The 19,413-nt window shown below is 46.9% G+C and overlaps 2 protein-coding genes across 2 annotated transcripts in view; one reads left to right on the forward strand and one right to left on the reverse strand.

The window, feature by feature from the left end:
- Positions 1 to 826: 826 nt before the first annotated feature.
- On the reverse strand, positions 827 to 17,736 carry LOC146435966 (uncharacterized). The gene is made up of 3 exons (XM_085063787.1): positions 17,361 to 17,736; positions 16,650 to 16,727; positions 827 to 13,436 (listed from the first exon to the last, which is right to left on the reverse strand). Exons 1-3 carry the CDS (start codon positions 17,734 to 17,736, stop codon positions 13,381 to 13,383), a joined length of 510 nt encoding a protein of 169 aa, XP_084919913.1. The 3' UTR covers positions 827 to 13,380.
- Positions 17,559 to 19,413, forward strand: part of CCDC85C (coiled-coil domain containing 85C) — a 110,875-nt gene continuing 109,020 nt past the window's right edge. Inside the window, exon 1 of the mRNA XM_085061413.1 lies at positions 17,559 to 19,016. Within this exon, the coding sequence (XP_084917539.1) occupies positions 18,305 to 19,016 (712 nt within the window). The 5' untranslated portion in view covers positions 17,559 to 18,304. The remainder of the gene's footprint in view (positions 19,017 to 19,413) is intronic.

The raw sequence follows: 19,413 nt of genomic DNA on the forward strand, positions 1-19,413 counted from the left end.
ATGCCCACAGTTAGACTTCTTCTCCCCCATGCCTCTTCATCCAAGCATTCAGCATTGCCAGCTTTCCTATCTGTAAGCTCCAAGAGAAAATTTCCAGAATATCTCAACCTAAGATCCCCTCTATGAAGAGGATCTTTGCAAAAGAAGCAAAGCATTGCCTGCACTGATGCGTCATGTGGCATGACTCCATCTCCTGGCAACCAGGGGGAAATAAAGACATCTGCTATTTGGGAGTCCCAGGATTGCTCCTGGATGTTTGCTGTTATGTGGAGTGTGTGTGTCCCCTGGCTGTGCCAGTGACAACCTGGTGGTGTAAATGGAAGCTCACCACAGGCTCTGGATGCCTCCAGTGTGAGGCCCTCCGTGGTCAGGGCAGCCCAACATGGCCAAACCTCTATCTGTTGCAACTGTTGTAACAAATCAGGGGTATTTGGCCCATGGCTGCACAGATCTCACCTTTGATGCTCTAAGGAGGGTTGAGCCCAACCAGCAGTAAGCAGGTAGCCCGGATGTTGAAGGCTTGGGTTCAATTCCCTTGTAATGAGACCACCATAAATTAAAGGTGTTTATGACATGCAAAGCAGGAGGTTAGAGTGCATAGTCTGATTTCCATGCTTAGTCTCTTCTTGCCCCTGTTTCTACCAATAAAAGGAGGAGACAGTTCTTTTCTACTCCACAGTACTATAATATTGTACCCATGGAAGCCATAAAAACACACAGAAATTCTCTTTTATTTTCATCTTCTCAAATAAAGATTTTATTCATTTCAGACAAGAACATCTTATAAGACTTTAAAACACAAATAATAGAAACAAATATTGATAATCATAAAAATACAGAAACTATAGAGAAGTGGTAACTTATGCAGCAGTTCACTACAATGATGTGAAAGGTTCCTAGAAATGGAAAAATTCCTCCTTCAGAGTGATGACTCTTGCCCTTTAAAAAACAGCCAGATGAGACTCTTTCTACCCACAGGGCTCTCCTGCAGTGACAGCTACATTAACCTTTGCTGACAAGCACTTCTCTTTGCTTGTAAAATCAGCTTAGTGAGTGCAAAATTCTTCCAGACCTTAAAATGGTTACTACCAAATGGAGATACGCTCCATGCAAAACAAAACATCCTCGTGCCTTACAATTACTCCTATGTTGTTAGCATTGCTTTGACATCAGTGGGTGGGCTGATGCAGGATGATGTTTGGGCATCTGTCTGCTTTGGCTAATATTGCAGAAGAGATGCGAACGCAGGAAAGGACACTGAGTTTTTTGCTGCATTTCTCTCCCTGGGCATTTTTCCATGCTTATCACCACATTGTCTGGGCAATGAGCAACAAAGCAGAGGAGCAGTAATGTATGCTTGGGCTATTTGTCTGTTGCTATTAGAGAAATGATTCAAAATTGCAGAAGGAGCCAGGCGCTCCCTCCTGCGCGTGAGCACACACTCCCAGGAACACATGCGCCATCCCCGACATCCTATTTCCCCCTATTAATCTCACATCCTTCTGGATTATACATCTGAGCTGTTCTTTATATGCGAGAAACTCCTCCCATGCAAAGGGAATTCTTCTGGGCTTGGGCAAAAGGAGGGTCTGCCAGTCTCCTCCCTCCCTGTTGCAGCACCAAGCCTTTGAAACTGGGTCACACCAGCTCTGTCACCTCGTCAGAGTTAAGCTTTCACATCACCTGGGGCCATTTCAAAGACTTCATAGCCCCATGGATTGAATTTAAACCATGCGACAGATACAATTTTGATGCACTCAGCAGTTCTGTGATATTTCTATGACATTTGTAATTGCTGAACAGAAATCTCCAGGACTGGGACTTTGGCATAAAATGCAAGTCAGGCTCCCAATCTAGCGCCATCTTGTCACAAATCTGTTGTGTCCTGGACATCAGCAAGGTACAGGAATCCAGTACATCACTGAAAATATTAGAAAATCTTAGAATGAAATGGAATAGAATAGAATAGAATTAAAATTAGATAAATTAGAATAGAAATAGAGTTTAAATTAAATAGATTTGAATAGAAATAGAAATAAAATATAAATAGACTAGAATGGATTAAAAAGGCATAAAAATTCTTGAAATTATGGTTTTTATATCTGGCTACTTTTGCAGTGTAAACACAGTATATTCTCACTTTGTGTTTCCTTTGAGTGCCAACTTAAAGGAACATTGCCAACCCATGACATTTATCCCAAAACTCCTACTGAGCTCTAAGATGCAAACCTGGCTTTCAAGCCTTCTTTTGACTGTATTTGGTGGGACTGGAATTGCCCAGGCCAAATAATTGACTGTTAAAACTTTAAAGTAAAATATTACATTAAGCGTCAGAAGGAGCAACATTCTGCAAAAACAGTGGAAAATCACTGCAAACCCAGATGACTATCAATTGAAGTTACTTTTCTAGTAGCTCCCAAATTAAGCCATTCTTATTATTTGCATTATTCTAGGATGTTGGAATCAAGATATCTTTGTAAAGATGCAATTGGTCAGCATTCTTGGTCTGGCAAATCAGACCTAGAATGCTGAATTTCTAAGAAGCTCATTGGGTGTACTTAGTATTATCAAGTTAAATTTTGGAACTGACCTCATCTGTTATGTTATAAGATTTAATTATGTCATATGGTTCATTAAGGAAGAGGTCCATGAACTCTTGCTGAAACTAAACTGAGTGCCTTTGTGAAGTATGTTTATGAAAATTTGTTTCCTGGCATTTAGATGGAAAATTATTTTCTGTCTCCTGTATACCCACTTGAAGGACTGCCAACATCTTGTTTAACACAGATATAATTCCATTATTTTGACACCAAACAAGAAACAAAATCCCAAAATAAATACAGCTGTGTGAAATCAGATCTGTTTTCTGCAGATCACGGAGGCAAAATCTTCAGCTGTGTAAGTCAATGGCAGCACAGCCCCTGACTCCATTTGGGCCAGGATTTTAGCCAGGATGCTTTGTCATCCAAGCTTGCGTGTGAAGAGTTTTAAAATAATCCACTAAAAAAGGGAAAAGATCATGGATAATGCAGCCAGGGTGCATCACTCAATTGCAGTTTACAGAGAACTCATGAGCCAGAGCTCCAAAGCACAGCACAGTTGTTTGGGCTGTGAGCTCCTTGGGACTGAAAGCAACTTTTTGGCTTCCTTTTTTGGGGCACTGAGATGCTTCTTTCATTGATGGACTACTTATAGGTGGGAATACTAATTATTCCAGTGAATGGAATTAGTGAGACATTAAACTTGGAAGCTTTTTTCCCCACTATATCTGCCCATTTAGCAACTTAGCATTATGGCTAGTGGTTATCAGCTACAGGCTCTAAGACTTCTTCTTAAGCAGTGAATCCCTTTGTTAAGGAAAAGAGATAATTTAAGAGGCATGTGCCACCCGTGTGCCTCCTGCTGCCTGTCCATTCCCCTCAGTATTAAGTGTTCTGCTGCCACAAGGTCCCAAACCTCCTGGCTGCTCTGTGCCCAGCTTTTTCACACTTCCACACCTTCTGTCCAGAGCCTGGTTTTATTTGCACCTAAATTGCTACAAATAATAAAACAGCAGTTCAATTTCTCAATTTCAACAGAAGCATCTGACTTCTGAGTTTGTTTCACAGTTTCAGCTATGAATAAAACTTAATCAAGGCATGTGAAGAAACCATGGGGTCAGAACTGTTCAGAAAAGGGTCACTAATAATCTAAAACTGTGGTCAGAATGTCTGGATTTTAAAGTCTGAAAGAGTCATGAGAGAAGTAGGCTACTTTTTTTCCTGCTTTTAAATTCATATGTAGAAATATTTCCAGTTTAATTTCTGCAACTCTTTTGGGCAGCCTTTAACTATCCACAGTTTCTGGAAACAGACTAACAAATCCTGAAATGAGTATTTGGGAAGTGATGTGATTATTATTCCTGTCTGATCCAAGATCTAAAAGAATTTCTAATTTATCATATCAAGGTTTGCTGATGAATAGCCATGAGGGAGATTTCAAAGGTCAGGAGAAATGAAATGCAGATTTAAATTCAAATTAATCAGAGGCAGACTCCAGATTGGCTTACACATACATGGGTAAACATTCACCATTAACTATATTTCACTCCAAAACATGGAAATATAATCCAGAATTGAATTTTAGAGCATTGAATGAAACATAAGCCATAGGAAAAAGGCTGTGGCTGAAGGTGAAAATCACACAGCAGAGACTGGGGAACAAAGGAGGAGGGAAATGGGTGGACATGAGCCCTGAGCCTACCTGGCCAGTCCGTGTCACACATTGGGGCAGGGGGAAAGCTGCTCTGATTGATGCTACTGTTAGCCTCAAGATGGTTTTCTGTGGTCTGATCCCTGCCTCGAGACTTTTCTGGGATTTGTCACTCTCAGAGTGGGAAGAGATCCTTTAGGACCTGTTGCCACAGCTTTAGGTATGGCTGTGCTGTGGCAAAGAGACCATAATGCTGACCAGGTCTGAGGCTTAGAGATTTTATGACAGTTGTAGAAACTCTGCAAGTTTTGGTCAAAAGTTTGTCAGGCATACAGAAGCTCTGGTAGATGTGTTTGCTTTATTTAATCCATATATTTGCCCATTAAATAATTCAGAAGACGTTATATTAAACAGACTTCAGAGAAAAGTGATGGAAGTGCATTTGCTGAAGCAAGAGCTTGTATAATGAGACATTCCATAAAAGAAGCTGGACTTTTAAAGTCAGAATGGATTAAGGGCATGAATTCATGTGTCCCATGAGAACTTATTATAAACTCGAAGGACATTCAGAGACCTTCAGCAAGAAGAAGCTCTCACACTTGAGCTTAATTTCAGTACCATTGAAATTGTAAATAAATTGTTTGTATAATTGTTTCAGTGTGAGTAAGAATTTTATCTGATCACCCAATTAGCAGTATGGGAGTTTTGTAAAGAATGAGAAATGTATTAGGGATTATTTTGTGCACTTCTGAACACACACACACAAAATTGTATCTATAAAAAATTGCATCTCTCTTTTAAGGCTACAAAAAAAAGGACAGTTTATACCAAATCACTTTGAAAAAAGCCAAGTAAGTTTTACCCTATCTGTGCCATTGTTATAGCAATCAGCTTGGACACTGATAACAACCTCATCATATTCATGGCTGATTTCATATTCCCATACAGTAATAATTGTATTATGATCACCCTAACTACTGCGTTGCCAAGGCTGCAGGAAAATGAAAACCTGCCTGAAAGTAATACCTTCAGAAGTAGTGTAAAAGAAAGAAACCCAAATTGGAAGCCTTCCCATTAGTCCCCAGTTGCAGGTGAGGGTCTTTTTTCCCCAAGTCTGGCTGCAGACACAGCCCGAGAAGTGAGGATGAGGGAATGGGATCTGCTGCTGCCAGCACCTCAGGCTGGTCTGTCCTTTAAGATTTCTTTTTCAGAACCTGTTTTGCAGAGGAAGACTCAGTGTGACTCTCCCCCTGATGCCTCAGGTAACACAGACGCTCTGTTCTCAGCCTGCTCTATTTGCCTTTCCCCCCTCATTTTCACAGAGACTTCAGCTTTCTTTTGGCTGTCCCAGTTACAGGGAAACCACCCTTCTTAGTGGTGATTAAGCAGAGTCAGTAACTTAAAAAACAAGAGAATAAGAGTCCTGCATTTAATTTTCACTAAGAATTAAAAAGGAAAGGAAAGGGAAAGAGAAAAGAAAAGGCTGTATAAATGCCTCTTTTCAGTCCTCTTTGATTTTTCTGTAGTAGAAATAAGTTGTCTCCCCTATTTATTTTAAACATGCTTTTGAGCTGTTCAACATTATTCCTGCTTTGGACATGAGTTACCACTGTTACAGGTGTGTGCAAAATGTGATAGAATAGAATATTCAGTTTGAAGTGACCCACAATGACCACTTAGCCCACCTAGGCTGCTTCTATATGATAGACTGCTTTTGCTCAGCTCAGGGGCAGCAGACTTTCAAATCTCACCCGTCAGCTCTGCCTGCTGCCGGGGAGACATTTTCCTGTGATTCTTCAGCCAGGTTTGACCTCTGGTTTGTAATAGGCGAAAGACAATGATTGATCTGAGGCCTGGATGCCATTTGGTGATTCTGCTAATGAAGTTGCATGTGGACAGGCAACAGCTTTCATTAGCTGTCCATTTTTTTTCCTGCTGTGTGTTAGGTTCATAGCCAGAGTTATGCAGGATTGTAGGACAGAGTCTGAGAAAAAGAAATATTAAGCTCTCTCAGGCACCAGATTCCCCTCTCATCACAAGTTTAGTATTAAATAATGATATAGTTAGTTAACATAATGATTTTTATTTTAAAAAAGTCCGATCTCATTTATCAACTGCAAACTAATTTCACTTTTTCTGTCCTATGAATTTAAGATTCATGTAAGACTGATGATGCTGTAAGTGAAAGCAAGTCCTATTTTTACTTAGCCAAAGCAGTATTTGCAGTGTGCTAAAGCCATAGTTACATTTCTTACTCTTCCAAGCCTTTTGCACTTCAGTTGTGAAAGGCAGACATATAAAAGTTGCAGTTCTGAGACCTTTAAACTCCTAGTGTTACATAGTGCTCCATCAGCACTCCCCACTGCTGGTTGGGACCATATTTCCAAGCTCATACTGGTGACTCAATAATTCGTGTCTCCGTGTCTAGGGAGGGATGAGGCTCTGTCAGGGATGAGGCTGATAATTGGTTTCTGTTTGAGGTGCTGAGATGAGGACACCTGTTAATGAGAAAGTTGACCAAGGACACCAGCCCAACTGACACCAACTATTTAGCAGCTGTCAGGCAGTAATGACTCCCAGTCACTGGGTTTGAACCAGTAACCCAGAGACAAAGGGCTCGGATCTCATTACTGCCACTCCCTTGAGCCACTCCACTCTCTCGCAGCAGATGTCTGTTGCATTGGTGTCAAAATCGTGTATTTAAAGGAAGAAGTTTGCAAAGGTACATCTGTCCAGCACCTAAAAGCACCCTCCTGCACCCAGAAAGTTCTGTCTCAGGCTGCCAGCTGACAGGGATCTACTGCAGGATCTGTTCCCTTTGTGGGCTCCTATGCTCCCACATCCCTTTGCCTCCCAGTGCCCAGGGTACTTCCAAACTAAAAGTCTTCATTATATTGTTATTGAGATCACTACATGTGGCCTTTTGAAATAGCTAGGGGACAAAGGAAGGGGCATCAAATTATAGACATATGTAAAATCCATTCAAGTTATCTGAGCTGCTCCCACTTACCCTAAGAGAGGATTCAGCTCACCCAGTGAAGCTAAAATGAGTAGGCTTACCTGTCTGTCATACCTGATAAGTATAAGGGCTGCAAAATAATCTTCCTCTAAGGACACACATGAAAATATCAGCAGCCAAACATGTTTTGGCTTCAATTTATCAGGAGTCTGATCCAGATAGTATTCAGTAGTGAGCACTAGCCAAGCTGTATTTACAAGCCCCAAAACAGCATGCTTCTGGGATGGAAATGGCAATAAAATGTTACCTGAAGACACTACATGCAAAAATAGCTCTTGCATCTTCCTCTTTCCCTTCCCCCTGCTTTCAACCCGGCAATGCTGAGCTCTGCCTATGGAAATGAACAGCTCCTGCTCTGGTAGGGATGCTGCTTCTAGCAGGGCTGGTGCTCGATAGAGGGCAGGGTCCCCTCCCAAGCCCCACAGTGGCTTTTCCAGTCTGTCAGGTCAGTTAAGTGAAGTGAAGAACAAAAGCGTGGCTGTGTGCAGGAAGGGGAAGGGATGGCAGCAGTGACCTGTGGCTCCTACAGCCCGCCTTGCCTCTGCCCCAGCCCCCAGCAGTGAGGAGAGACCTTTGCTCAAGGGTTAAAGCATGGGGAGTGCCACTGATGTTGGTGGTGAGGTGTAAGTAAGAAGAGAGTTGTCGTGTCTCTAAAATCCTCTGCATACTATTATTATTATTATTATTATTATTGTTATTACTACTACTACTACTACGTTTGTATGACAGTCACTTCTGTGGTCCCCAGTTGCAGACTTCAACCCATGCAGGGTAATGGCATTGACTGCAGAAGGGCTTCCTCTCCGATCAGCAAATCTCTCAAGGACACCAGACTTGAATCCAGGAACTATCTGCTCTGGATAATCTGCAAAAGCAGCAATCCCTCTGTACAGTAAACTGTGCAAGATGATGATGTGCTCAGTGATCAAGGGGGTAGGAAAGGGAGATGCAGCTCTTTTGCCATCACAGATCTCACACAGATGTGGTTCTGGGAGCAGTGATGACGACAGACTTGAGGGGTTGAGCAAATACCAGGTGGCCAAAGGGGCTGTCCCATGTGCAGAAGGATCAGGTGAGGCTCTCATCTCTGTTCCCTGTTCCCCAGGTACTGTAATGGCTCCTGGGGAATATTTTTATTGCTCCCTGAGGAGTTAGGTCTAACCAAGACACATGTCCTGAATTGCCCGCCAAAGAAACTTCCACCTCTTTTTTTTTTTTCTTTTAATCCCTCCCCAGCTCTCTCTCTCTTTTCATTACTTGCAAAAGGTTTGCATGGAAATATGCCTCCCAGTTCAGGTTGCATGAAAGCATCCTTTCTCCTTCACTATTCTCTGCAGGTGCCTCAGCTGCGAGCAAAAGACAAGTACCATGTACAGCATGTATATAGTAACTACTCTTTTTCTGGGCACAGAGAAATTCACTCCTTGGGACTATTTCTAGTCCAGAGATAGACTTATTGAAATAAGCACAGTTAAGGTAAACCTTTGGGAGCTTTATGGGCAGACTGGACCCAACCTTCTGCTGGTGGCAATGCCTGCTGCTCCCTTGTCCCACTACACCACTTGCCACCACCCTGCCATATTTTCTACTCCTGAGCCTCCAGCTGAGGGCCAGCCCAGGAGCAGAGAGCCAGCCTACAGGGCCTAGCTGGGAGCACTGGGAGGGTTTTTCAGTCCACCGCACATTTTGACAGGCAGGCAACCAGACCAGAGTATCCTCATCAATAGGACTGGTCCTCACGGGTGATGCTGTTGGTGATCCCAGCAATAAGGCTGACCCAAAGGACAGGGGTTAAGCTGCAGGGAGCACACGGGCATAACAAATTTGCTTTGATTCGCTCTATTCAGCTGGAACTTAGGTTTCCGGAGTTGTCAATTCTGGAAACTTTCCTGAGCGTTACATTCACTTCTAATGAAGGCAAAGCAGGGAGTAAAACAAATAAGCTCAAATGTGCAAGCAGAACTGATCAATTAAGCCTGGTACATCCTGCATGCTATCAAAATCAATGTGCATCATGGCTGAAAAACAGTATCTCCAAAGCAAATCTCGAGCTGTACCCAAAATGTAAAACCTTATGTTCATCTGCTCTGGAAATGAAGAGACTAAAAATAAGATTATAAATATGGGGATCTTTGCTGCTCTGGCTGCTCGGCGCTAGAATGGCTCCTGTGTCTGACAGATTATCTCCGCGCCACTAAAAATGATCAGAGCCCTGAGGCAATTAATTCCTCACTTTCAGAGTTTTACTTCTGCGGCAACAACGATCGCCATGGACAATAACGTGGGCCGCCGAGAGGGGCGGGTTGGGAGCGGAGGTAAACAACCGCCGGCAGATAATGAGCGCTGAATACAAAGGCACGGCAACCTGCTTGCTGGAGGGAAAAGCCCAAGCCAGGCCAGCGCTGCTGTGACCCACTGAGCCGTGGGAAAGGCTTCATCACGCTGGTGATGGGGTGCAGAGAACAGAATAACAGCCAGCGCCATGCTGGGATAGGTCCCTCCTCACCTCACCTTGGCAATGAGATCACCACACCCCACCTGGCCTTGCCCTGGGCTCCCGTGGGTAGGGAGTGGTGTCCTGCCTCCTCTCTCTCTTCAGATGGCATCCCTGCTGGTGATGGTGACCCTGTCTGACAGTGGTGGCAGATGTGGGCAGAATGCAGAGAGGCAACACAATCACCTGCCACCAAGACCTGCTGCAGTCAGCCAGGCCAGGGAGAGGATTTCAGCCATGCCAGTGGGTGTGTTGATTGAGATCACCTGTTGGGAGGTCTAAAATGACCTTCCTGCTTGGTTCACATTTGCAGAGCACATCATGTGGTCCCCAGCCCCTCACCACGGAGCTGGCCAGGTGTAAGTGTTTTGAAGGTATCCCCTGCCCATCACCCAGCCTGAAATATCAGACCCAGCAAGGGTCACTGGTCCAAACTAAGGGCTGAGAGAAATAGAGTAGAAAACAGATCTGCAAGCTCCAGAGGATTTTTTACTTTCACACATGCAAGAAGACACAAGCTGGAAGTGCTACTTTTATGTCAGAAGTGCAAGTGTGATTTCCTGGAGGGCTTTCCCCTTACTCCGTTCAGTGTGACGGTAAGAGCCCTTTGGAAAAACATGAGTCTGGCTTCAATCCAAGACTTTCTGAGAGTTCCCAGATCCCTGATGAATGAGCAGCATAAACACCTGATCTCCAGCCTCTGCTTTTGACTTAATTGTTTTGAAAGGCAGTCACTATCAGGAACAGAAAGTGATCCATAGCCTGGAGACCTGTGACAGCAGCTTGGGGTTCTGCAACACCTCTGCACTAGAATGAGCCCAAGGGGAAAGGCACTTTTTGTTGTCCCTTTTTCCAATCTGGGCCTAATTTAATTTCATTCCCTTTCAAACACCACTCAAGGCAAAGGTAAGGGGTAATGTGTCTGATCTCAAGGAAATCCCCGTGTTTCATGTATCACCCCACTTCTTGTAACACTGCTGCAGTTCTTCCTTGGAAAGACTGATGATGGATTTTGCGTAAGAAAAAGATTTGTGGAATATTAATTGTTGTGCAGAATGTACTAAAACTGGATGTTGTCACTTCTGCCACTGTTCCTTTAACTTGCACTGCTTGACACTATGAATTATTCAGATATCTCTATGATATATAGAAGTGGTGTCAGCATTTTAGGGCATGGCTCTCCTCTCTTATCTGCTGTAAAATCCCAGTGGCTTCACTGAGCTATAAAAGGCAAAATTAGGTCCTCAGCAGCATTGTTGTCTTGCAAGCAGAAAATATTCTTTACCACTGAGTGAAGGGTACCAACAGGCCTAGCTTATACTATAAAACATGATATTTGTAAGTCCCTGGTGCATCAACACATCTAAAAGGTCATTTATTCATTTGGGAATGAGAAATCAGGGTGTAATGAAGATGGGGGATAGTGTAACATTTCCCATTTTCTCTATTGCAGAATTACTCAGGTTGCATCAACCTCATGCTGCTAATACCAATGGGCTCATCTGCTTGAATAGCGAGGTGTCTGTGCTGTAGCCAGCAGTGCTGAGCCTGAGCACAGAGCCGTGCCAGGGGAAAGGAGGATGTATGTGGAGTGGAGGAGATCAGAATAGCCCAGGGGCTGCTGCATCCTGCAGGACACAGACTGCTCAGGGGCAGCCTGTCAAGCTCAGAGATTGGACTACAGACTGGGCTACAACCACTTGCCATGAAACTGAACAGTCCCTGGGCACAGTGCTGATAATTTTTCTATCCTTGTGTTGATTTTTCTCCTGTTTTTAAACCAATGATGTCAAAGATAACTCAGTTGAAACTGTTATAAATTCATTGTCAAGCATGGAAAAGCACTCACTCTGTCTCCCCAAAACTGAGGGGTTGTTAGAGCTGTAAAGATAACAAGGATAGAGATGGCAAGGGGGAAAATAATCATGTGATGTGAATATACTCTTAATAAATTCAGGGTTTAAATCACCAGTGGCTTAAATGACAGAGGTCTAAATACCTGGAGTTTCCTGTGCCTTGTCAGTGGGTGGGTGCTGCATACTCAGGAAAGATGCAACTACAAACCAGGGAGTGTTTTTGTCCTGCAAGTTCCTCAGCCTTCAGGAACCAAGTCCTGCCCCCAACATATGCTGTGAGCTCTGTGTGTAACTCAGGGCACAATTTGTCCTCAGTGATGCACCCTGAAGTCAGGGTAACTGAGGGCTGCAGTTTAGTGATGCTAAGGCAGATGTAAATTCTTACCTTCCGTTTCTCTCATCGATTTGTTGCATTGCTTGTGTTTATAAAGGAGTATTTACAAAAGGCGATGTATCAAGCTATCTCTGGCCTTCTTCCCGTGTTAGATAGGATGGTAAATATTTTGGGAAGGGATGTAAACCTTAATGCTTCTGGGAAGAAGCCAAGCAGCACCAGATGGCAGAAAGAAGGAAACTCACCCTATAGGCAGGTTTTTCCCAGTATTCTCATAAGCATCTGGTATTTGCCACTGGCAGAGACAATACGGGGGCCAGCACTCTGATCCAGTCTGCCTGTCTCTCTATTCCTGCTACTGACAAATTTCTTACCTATTCAGAGGAAATTTTGTTAAATTTTTCCTTGACACACACTTGGATCCAAAATATCCATGTCTCTCCTCTTTGGGCACATGATGGTGGAGGATGTGGCAGCTCACAAGCATATGGCCTCAGCTCACAGGCACAAGGCAATCCTGACGATTCAAATCTTGTAAGTGGAGTTTGGAGATTTTTCTTAATACTTGAAAAAAATCGCTCTGATATTGTATGTAGTGTTCTGACTGCACAATGAAGTTGGATCCCTGCTATACAGTAATTAACAGTGAAATCTTTGCTCTTGTTATTATGTATGTGTTTGGGACATGTCAATCACCTGCAGCCCATAGGTAGGAGCAGCACTGCCCATTCCCTCTTAGGATTTAACTTCCAGTCCTTTACCAACATACAGACTAGGCATGAGAGAAAAAACCTCCATGGCTGATCTGGAGTTGCATGAAATGGTTAGAAACTTCCATGAAAATGAAGTGGTAATAAACACTGTGAGTGAGGGGATTTTTATGGGCTTTTTCTTTTTGGCTCCAACACACTGTGTATGCCTCCTCTATAGCTGCCTCTACGACAAGAGATCTGACTTGGTATTGCTCTATCAACCCTGCAAGGCTGCCTGCACTGAGCAGGTGTGAACCCAACATGTGAATGTGCACCTCTTGGGTGAATGCTGCACACTTCAAAATGGGACTGAAAAACAGCATTTAAGGCACATCTTGAGAACACACTCCTCCCATACCTTCCTTCAAGGAACAGCTTTTCATCTCTGCTGGTCTCCAATTTGGATGCTGCTCTTTCTAGCAATGTTTAGAGGCTACTGCTTCTGCTTTTTGGAGGACCTGTTTTTCTGGCAAGGCAAAGAGTTTGCTGGTCACAACCACAATCCTGCTCTGAATATCCCGAAGTTCTTTAAACAAGTTGGTGCATTGTAGAATTTTACTAGTAGTTTCAGGGCACAAAATAAAAAGGTTTTGTGGACACAAAATGAAATCCTCCACTAAAACATACCATTTTCATAAGGAGAGAGAATGAACTGGATGGCCCAGTTATATTGCCAGAAGCCAGCATTAAGGAGTGCTACATAATCTTCCAAGAGACTGCATTTTCCTCATTGCTCAGCCAGATGGGCAAATGGAGGCATGAAGGCTTTTCACAGGATGGTTCAGCTGATCTGGGAAAGCAAGGAAGGATGACACAAGATGGTTCTTCAGGTAATTGCTACCTGGAAAAGTGTTCTGGCTGAAAATACTGCTTAATCAAGCTGGGAGGTGCCGATCTTGATAGCAGAGTTTGGAGCATTGCACGTTTTTTGTTATCACACAGCTTTGTCTCACAACAGAGAGCTCCCATTGTTGCAATCTGGATGCTGTATTTCAAAACATTAATCAAGGACTAGGCCTTGGTGCTGATTTATGGGAAAACACCAATGCCACAGAGGATTCATATCCCATGTAAATGATTCATGGAGTATGTGTTCTTTGAGATGGGTCCTCGGCGCATATAAACGGGATCATGGTCTCAATGCACAGGCAGTGGTGTGTATTTCTTAGGCTGCCTCAGAAAACCAAGGTCCAGGAGAGTCTCACCAGGAGTACTCCTGCTCTTTTGCTCACTCCCACACCTATGAGTGGGCTTTGGAAGAGCTACCCCTCTCCGGGGAAGCGAGGGAAGCGGCAGCAGGGCTCTGAGCTGTGGTGGTGTTTTCTGTAATACTGACGTATCCCTGTAGAGGGAATGCTTTGGTAAGACTTCAACGAGGCTGTGTATTGCTGTGTTCTATCAGGGACCAAATTAATTTTTTGCATCACCTGCTGAGTTCAGGAGTTAACATCAAGAGCATTTTTACCTAGTAGGTTGCTGGTAGTTGTTTTGTTGGGTTTTTTCTGAAATTCTTATTTTGCTACAATTCGCTTTAAAATTTCATCCCTGACTGGAGAAGGTGGAAATGCCCATCTGATTCAATGCAAGGGATAGGCTTTGATGCTGTCTTACATGAGCATCAAAAGCTTAAGATAACATGCATATTAAAAGTGTTTTTCACTGGCAGCTTGCAGAAGGCCCCGTGGCCAGATGTAACAAGAGGGAATCTGTAGTGTGTTGTTTACCAGCTGCTTCTGCACTTCATCTAAATTGGCATGAGGAAACTGTAATGTCTTCTGAATGACACTAGGAAACAGGGTTTTTTTACTAAAACTAAAACGATGAACCCATCAAAAATATCCCAACATTATATATTATTTGTGTTGATTAAAAATATGCTTTGCTACACTGGGTTTGTTATTGATCATAAAACTCTGCACTGACCTAGTCCTTTCCCTCCAAGCTGTCAAAGCACTTGAAAACCTATCTCAACCCTGCCCTCAGTTCCACTGTGCCCACAGATCACCTGGGCCACAGACACTTTCTGATACCCCTGCTCTAGCACTGCTGCCTTGCCTTTCCAAAATGAAGGGATTTTCCTCTACTGCACTGCAAGGTCCACCTTGAAGGGAAGATGAGGGAGCAGTACAGGTGATGATGCATAGTGTCCACTTGATTCAGGTCACACTCACTCAGACCAGTTGCCATCTGGACACGTGGGAGCTTCACTACCACCTCTTGAGCCTCTGGATGCTCAAGCACAGCAGGTCACCATGCCCCAAAAGCCAGCTGGGCGCCTGAATGGCAGAACTGACAGCAAACCCCTTGTGGATGGCATCAGGGTGGGTCTGTGGTGTTAACATTTCCAAAAGCACAGACATACCCACTGAGTACTGAAAGCAAGTGTTAATCATCACAGAGACTTCCTCTGTGGATATTAATAATCTCCTCACTTCCTCTGAGGAGCCCCCCTGTCTGCTGAGCTCAGTTTCTGCAGAAGCATCAATAATGCTCAAACTTTGAAAGGTTTCATGCAGGAAAGACAGTTTTTCTTGGGAAATTCATGAAGCAAACATCAGGCAGGCCCAGAAATAAACTGTCCAGACCAGGCACTGCCACGGTGTAGCTTCACCTGTGTCTGTGACACAGCCACCAAAGGCTTCTCTCCCTTTCCAACTTTGGTCAATGAGGAACAATTGCACTGCAGCATCCCTGTGCTCTGCTCCTCCTTCCCCTGGCCACTGGCCAGGGACCTGCTAGTCACATCAGCACTTAGGAGGGTCTGGGAGAAGCACTTTCCAGTTCCTGTGGGGAAGGATGTGATTAAAACCTTGTAAATAAAAGGCTTGGCTCAAAAAATAGCTGGGTGCCTTCTAGACACAATTCAGCCATGAGCTGTGGCTCAGGGTGGTGAGAAGCAGGAGATGGGACACAGCCTGATGCCATGCCATGCTGGCCAGACCTGGGGAACAGTGACCTCTTGGCATGGACACCTGCTGGTTTCCATGTACTAAGGGCTGGCTCAGCCACTGAGGTGGCAAACTCAGGAAAGCCTGTTCAGCCACAGCCAGGACTGCACCTTCTGAAGAGCTGTCTCCAAGGTGAAGCACAGCTCTGGTCCTGGGTGGCCCCTGTTTGACCTGCTCAGATCCATCCCCCCTGAAAGGAGTAAATGGGCCTCACCACTGGCTGTACAATGTGATTCCCCCCTCTCTAGGGAACTACCTTGGTGTGGGTTTGCACTAGGGGAGCACTGTCCTCTTCACATCTTCATGTCTGTGCTGTGTGTTACTAAGAATTCACCTGCAAATCACACATGAAGTGAACCAGTGTCTGTGCTCTGCCCTAAGCTCCTCTTACCCTTTTGATAATAATGGGATAAAGAGCTTCCTTAGGAGAAAAGGGACAACAGCGCCCACGGAGGGGATGAACTCCTCCAGGAGCAGGGAGGGTCTGCTGTTTTGTTTCAGTAGGGAACAGGCAATTGCCTACTTTGCCAAGGATATATCTGGGCTTGGAAACTCGGGAACAAAGACTTGTGCAGAAAAACATGAAGAAACTGCAGCTTTACCAACTGAGACTGTGAAAGATAACATCAAAAGGCAGAAGTTGCCATCCTCCATCCCTCTCTGTTCTGATGTTCCCTCCATGCACAGGCCATATGCTCTGCGTCCCACGCTCTGGCATCGGATTTGATGGCTCTTTATAGCTAGAGGGTGTCTTGACCAGCTTTCCAGTGTGGTCAGAAACCTGATGTTGCACTGGATTAACCCTGGAGTCAAACCATTTACTTAGGTTCCTAAGGAACACAAAGCTGGCAATTCCCTTGGGCTTTTTAAGGATACTCATGCTGCATCGTGGTGTACCTTTCATTTTTACAGTGATACTGGCCGAAAAGCAGCCCACAGAGAGATACCACAGCCCAAGGAAAAATGCATTAGAGCGAAACTCAGGGGATGTGATGCAAAGACATAGGAAATCTGCCCACGTTGCCTAGGAAATCCACTTTATGAACTTTCCATACCCTTTACTAGGTCATGTCCGAGGTGTACAGAAGTTGAGCCTGGCATGCCAGCTTCCCGGCAGTAAGGACGACCAGGACCTAGGAAGATTTTACCAAGGAATAAGTCATTATCTGCGACTTCTGGGCTGTTTCCTCCTGCCCCACTGAGGTCTAAAGAAATACACCGTTCCCAGGAGCAGAGAGGTGGCAGGGATGCTAGAGCCAGGTTTTTCAACCTGCCGAGGCAGGAGGGACCCGGGGACAAAGGCGGCGACCCCAGGGGCCGGGCGGGCAGCGGGACACAGAGGCGCGGGGCCGGGGCGCGGTGACAAAGCCGGCGGCAATAGCGGAGATGCTCCGGGAGATCCCGCTCCGCTCCCGGCCCAAGGCGGCTCCGGGTTCCTCCCCGCGTCTGCACGGAGCGGGACCGGGGCCGTTTCGGCGCCGCTTCCCCGGGCCGCCCGGCAGGCGCGTTTTCCTGCCTGTCCAACCCCACCCTTTCCCGGGATGTTGCTCTCTCCGGTAGCTTTTCTTCAGAAAAAAACGGGAAAACCCATTTAAAAAAAAAAAAAAAAGGAAAGAAAAAGAAAAAAAGAGGCAAAAAGCGGGGTGGAAGCCCCGGGGGGGCAGCGGTGAGGCGGCAGGGCCGCGGCGGGCAGGGCACGGCAGGGCACGGCGGGGCGGGCGGAGGGCGGGGGGAAGGAGGGAGGGAGCGGCCCCGTCCCTTTGTACCTGCCGTTCGAAGGCGCCAGGCGGCCCCGCATTGGCTGCGGCGGCCGCGGCTCCCGTAACCCGAGCCGGCGGCGGGCGCGGCGCACCGGGCCCGGCCAGCGCCCAGCCCGGCAGCCAAGGGGCGGCGCGGCGCTGCCTGGCGCGGCTCGGCTCGGCTGGGCTCCCTGCGCTCCGCCGCCAGCAGCCGGCTCTCCTTCCCCGCTGCTCGGCTCGGCTGGGGCAGGGCCGCGCCGCCCTGCCCGGCAGGAGGTGGGACCAAAGCCCGGCGCTGCCGCCCCCTCCTCCCTCGCTCGCTCGCTCCCTCCCTCCCGAGGGCTGAGCCATTCCGGGAAGGCGCCGGCTCCCCCACCGCTCCTCGGCAGCGCCGCACCGGCATCGGCCGCCACCGCGCCGGGCTCGGCCCCACGTCGCCCCGGGGCTGCGGGCGAGCAGCGGCGGAGCGGGGCAGCGGCGGAGGGTGCGCGGTGCGCGATCCCCGCGGCGGGCAGCGGCGGGCGGCGGGCGGGCGGGAGGACAAGTGGACGGAGCGCCCGGGAACGGGGGGTTGGCCGCCGCGTAGTTGTTTTGCCCGGGGTAAGTTGGCCGATCCCTGCGGAGGCTTCGCTTGGAGAGTGCACGTTTGGCTCCCGGCTCCCTGTCGCCCCCAGCCCCCGGGGCAGGGGGGGCCTTTTTATTTTTCTCCTTTTCCCCTTTTTTTTAATTTCCCCCCGCCCCCCTCGTTTGGTTTGTGGTTTGTTTTTATTATAATTATGGGGTCTGTGGGGGAGCAGAATTTCCAGTCCGGCGTTGCTCTTCTTCCTTGTCCAACGCTCAACGGAGAACTATAATATTTCTTCCCTGAGATGCTGCAGTGAATTTTAGTTCTAGGAAATCAGGCGAACAAAATCATCCGAATAACCCGAACCATTTGTTACTCTGTGAGAGCAAACGCAACCTAGGCGCAGATGATGGCAAAAAATTCCTTGGAAGGGTCTAAAGAAGACCTGAGCAAAATTTCGGAAGAGGAGATGCTGAGATGGAGCAAGGAAGAGCTGGTGAAAAGACTGAGGAAAGTGGAGAATGAAAAGATGAACTTAATGGTGGAACACGGCAACTTGATGAAAGACGTGAACCGGCGGCTGCAGCTCCACCTGCACGAGATCCGCGGGCTGAAGGAGGTGAACCAGAAGTTGCAGGACGACAACCAGGAGCTGCGGGAGCTCTGCTGCTTCTTGGACGACGACCGGCAAAAAGGCAAGAAGCTGTCAAGGGAATGGCAGCGCTTCGGGAGGCACACGGCCAGCGTGATGTGGAAGGAGGTGGGCATGTACCAGCAGAAGCTGAAGGACCTGGAGGCGAGGCAGGAGACCCTCCTGCGGGAGAACGTGGAGCTGAAGGAGATGGTGCTGATGCTGGACGAGGAGCGGAGCGGGGCCGGCTCGCGGAGCTCCATCGACAGTCAGGCCAGCCTGACCAACCTCAACGGCGGCTCGGCCACCAGGGACGTGGGGGACGGGAGCAGCACCTCCAGCACGGGCAGCGCGGGCAGCCCCGACCACCATCACCACCACCTCCACCACCACAAGGCCGGCGACAGCAAGGCCGGGGCCATGCGGAGGTCTATGGATGACCTGTCGGCGCCCCTTCACCACCGGAGCATCCCCAATGGCCTCAATGGTGAGTTCCTGCCCCTCTCCCCTGCCCCGCCCCGCTGGCCCCGCGCCACCTCCCCCGGCATGTCCGGTCCCCCTTGGCGGTGGGGTGAGGCACTCCTGGCCATTCCCAGCCCTGTCCATCCTGGGTGACCTCTTTGGCAGAGCAGCCCCGGGAGCCGGGGAGGGGCACCTGTGTGCGGAGTGTGTGTTATCAGTGTGTTGACTGTGTTATCAGTGTCCTGGGCTGAGGATTGGAGCCTCTTTTATCTGCAGGATTGGTGTTTGGTTTTGTTTATTTGTTTTGGGTTTCTTTTTTGACAAAAAACAGCCTGAGTTGTCAGGGTTAAATAAACACTGATTGTGTTCCTACTCTTCCTTCTCTTTCTCTCCCCCTTTAAATATTTTGGTTTATGTTTGGC

The sequence above is a fragment of the Lichenostomus cassidix genome, chromosome 5 (genome assembly GCF_008360975.1).
Source record: "Lichenostomus cassidix isolate B80296 chromosome 5, HeHo_3.0, whole genome shotgun sequence".
Classification (NCBI taxonomy): domain Eukaryota; kingdom Metazoa; phylum Chordata; class Aves; order Passeriformes; family Meliphagidae; genus Lichenostomus; species Lichenostomus cassidix.

Coding starts and splice junctions, on each gene's coding strand:
- LOC146435966 (XM_085063787.1), bottom strand. CDS start 17,736: ATGCCGGTGCGGCGCTGCCGAGGAGCGGTGGGGGAGCCGGCGCCTTCC. Junction 16,728..17,360: donor CTGGCGCCTTCGAACGGCAG/GTACAAAGGGAC, acceptor AAATCTTCCTAG/GTCCTGGTCGTCCTTACTGC. Junction 13,437..16,649: donor CGGACATGACCTAGTAAAGG/GTATGGAAAGTT, acceptor TTGCTTTCCCAG/ATCAGCTGAACCATCCTGTG.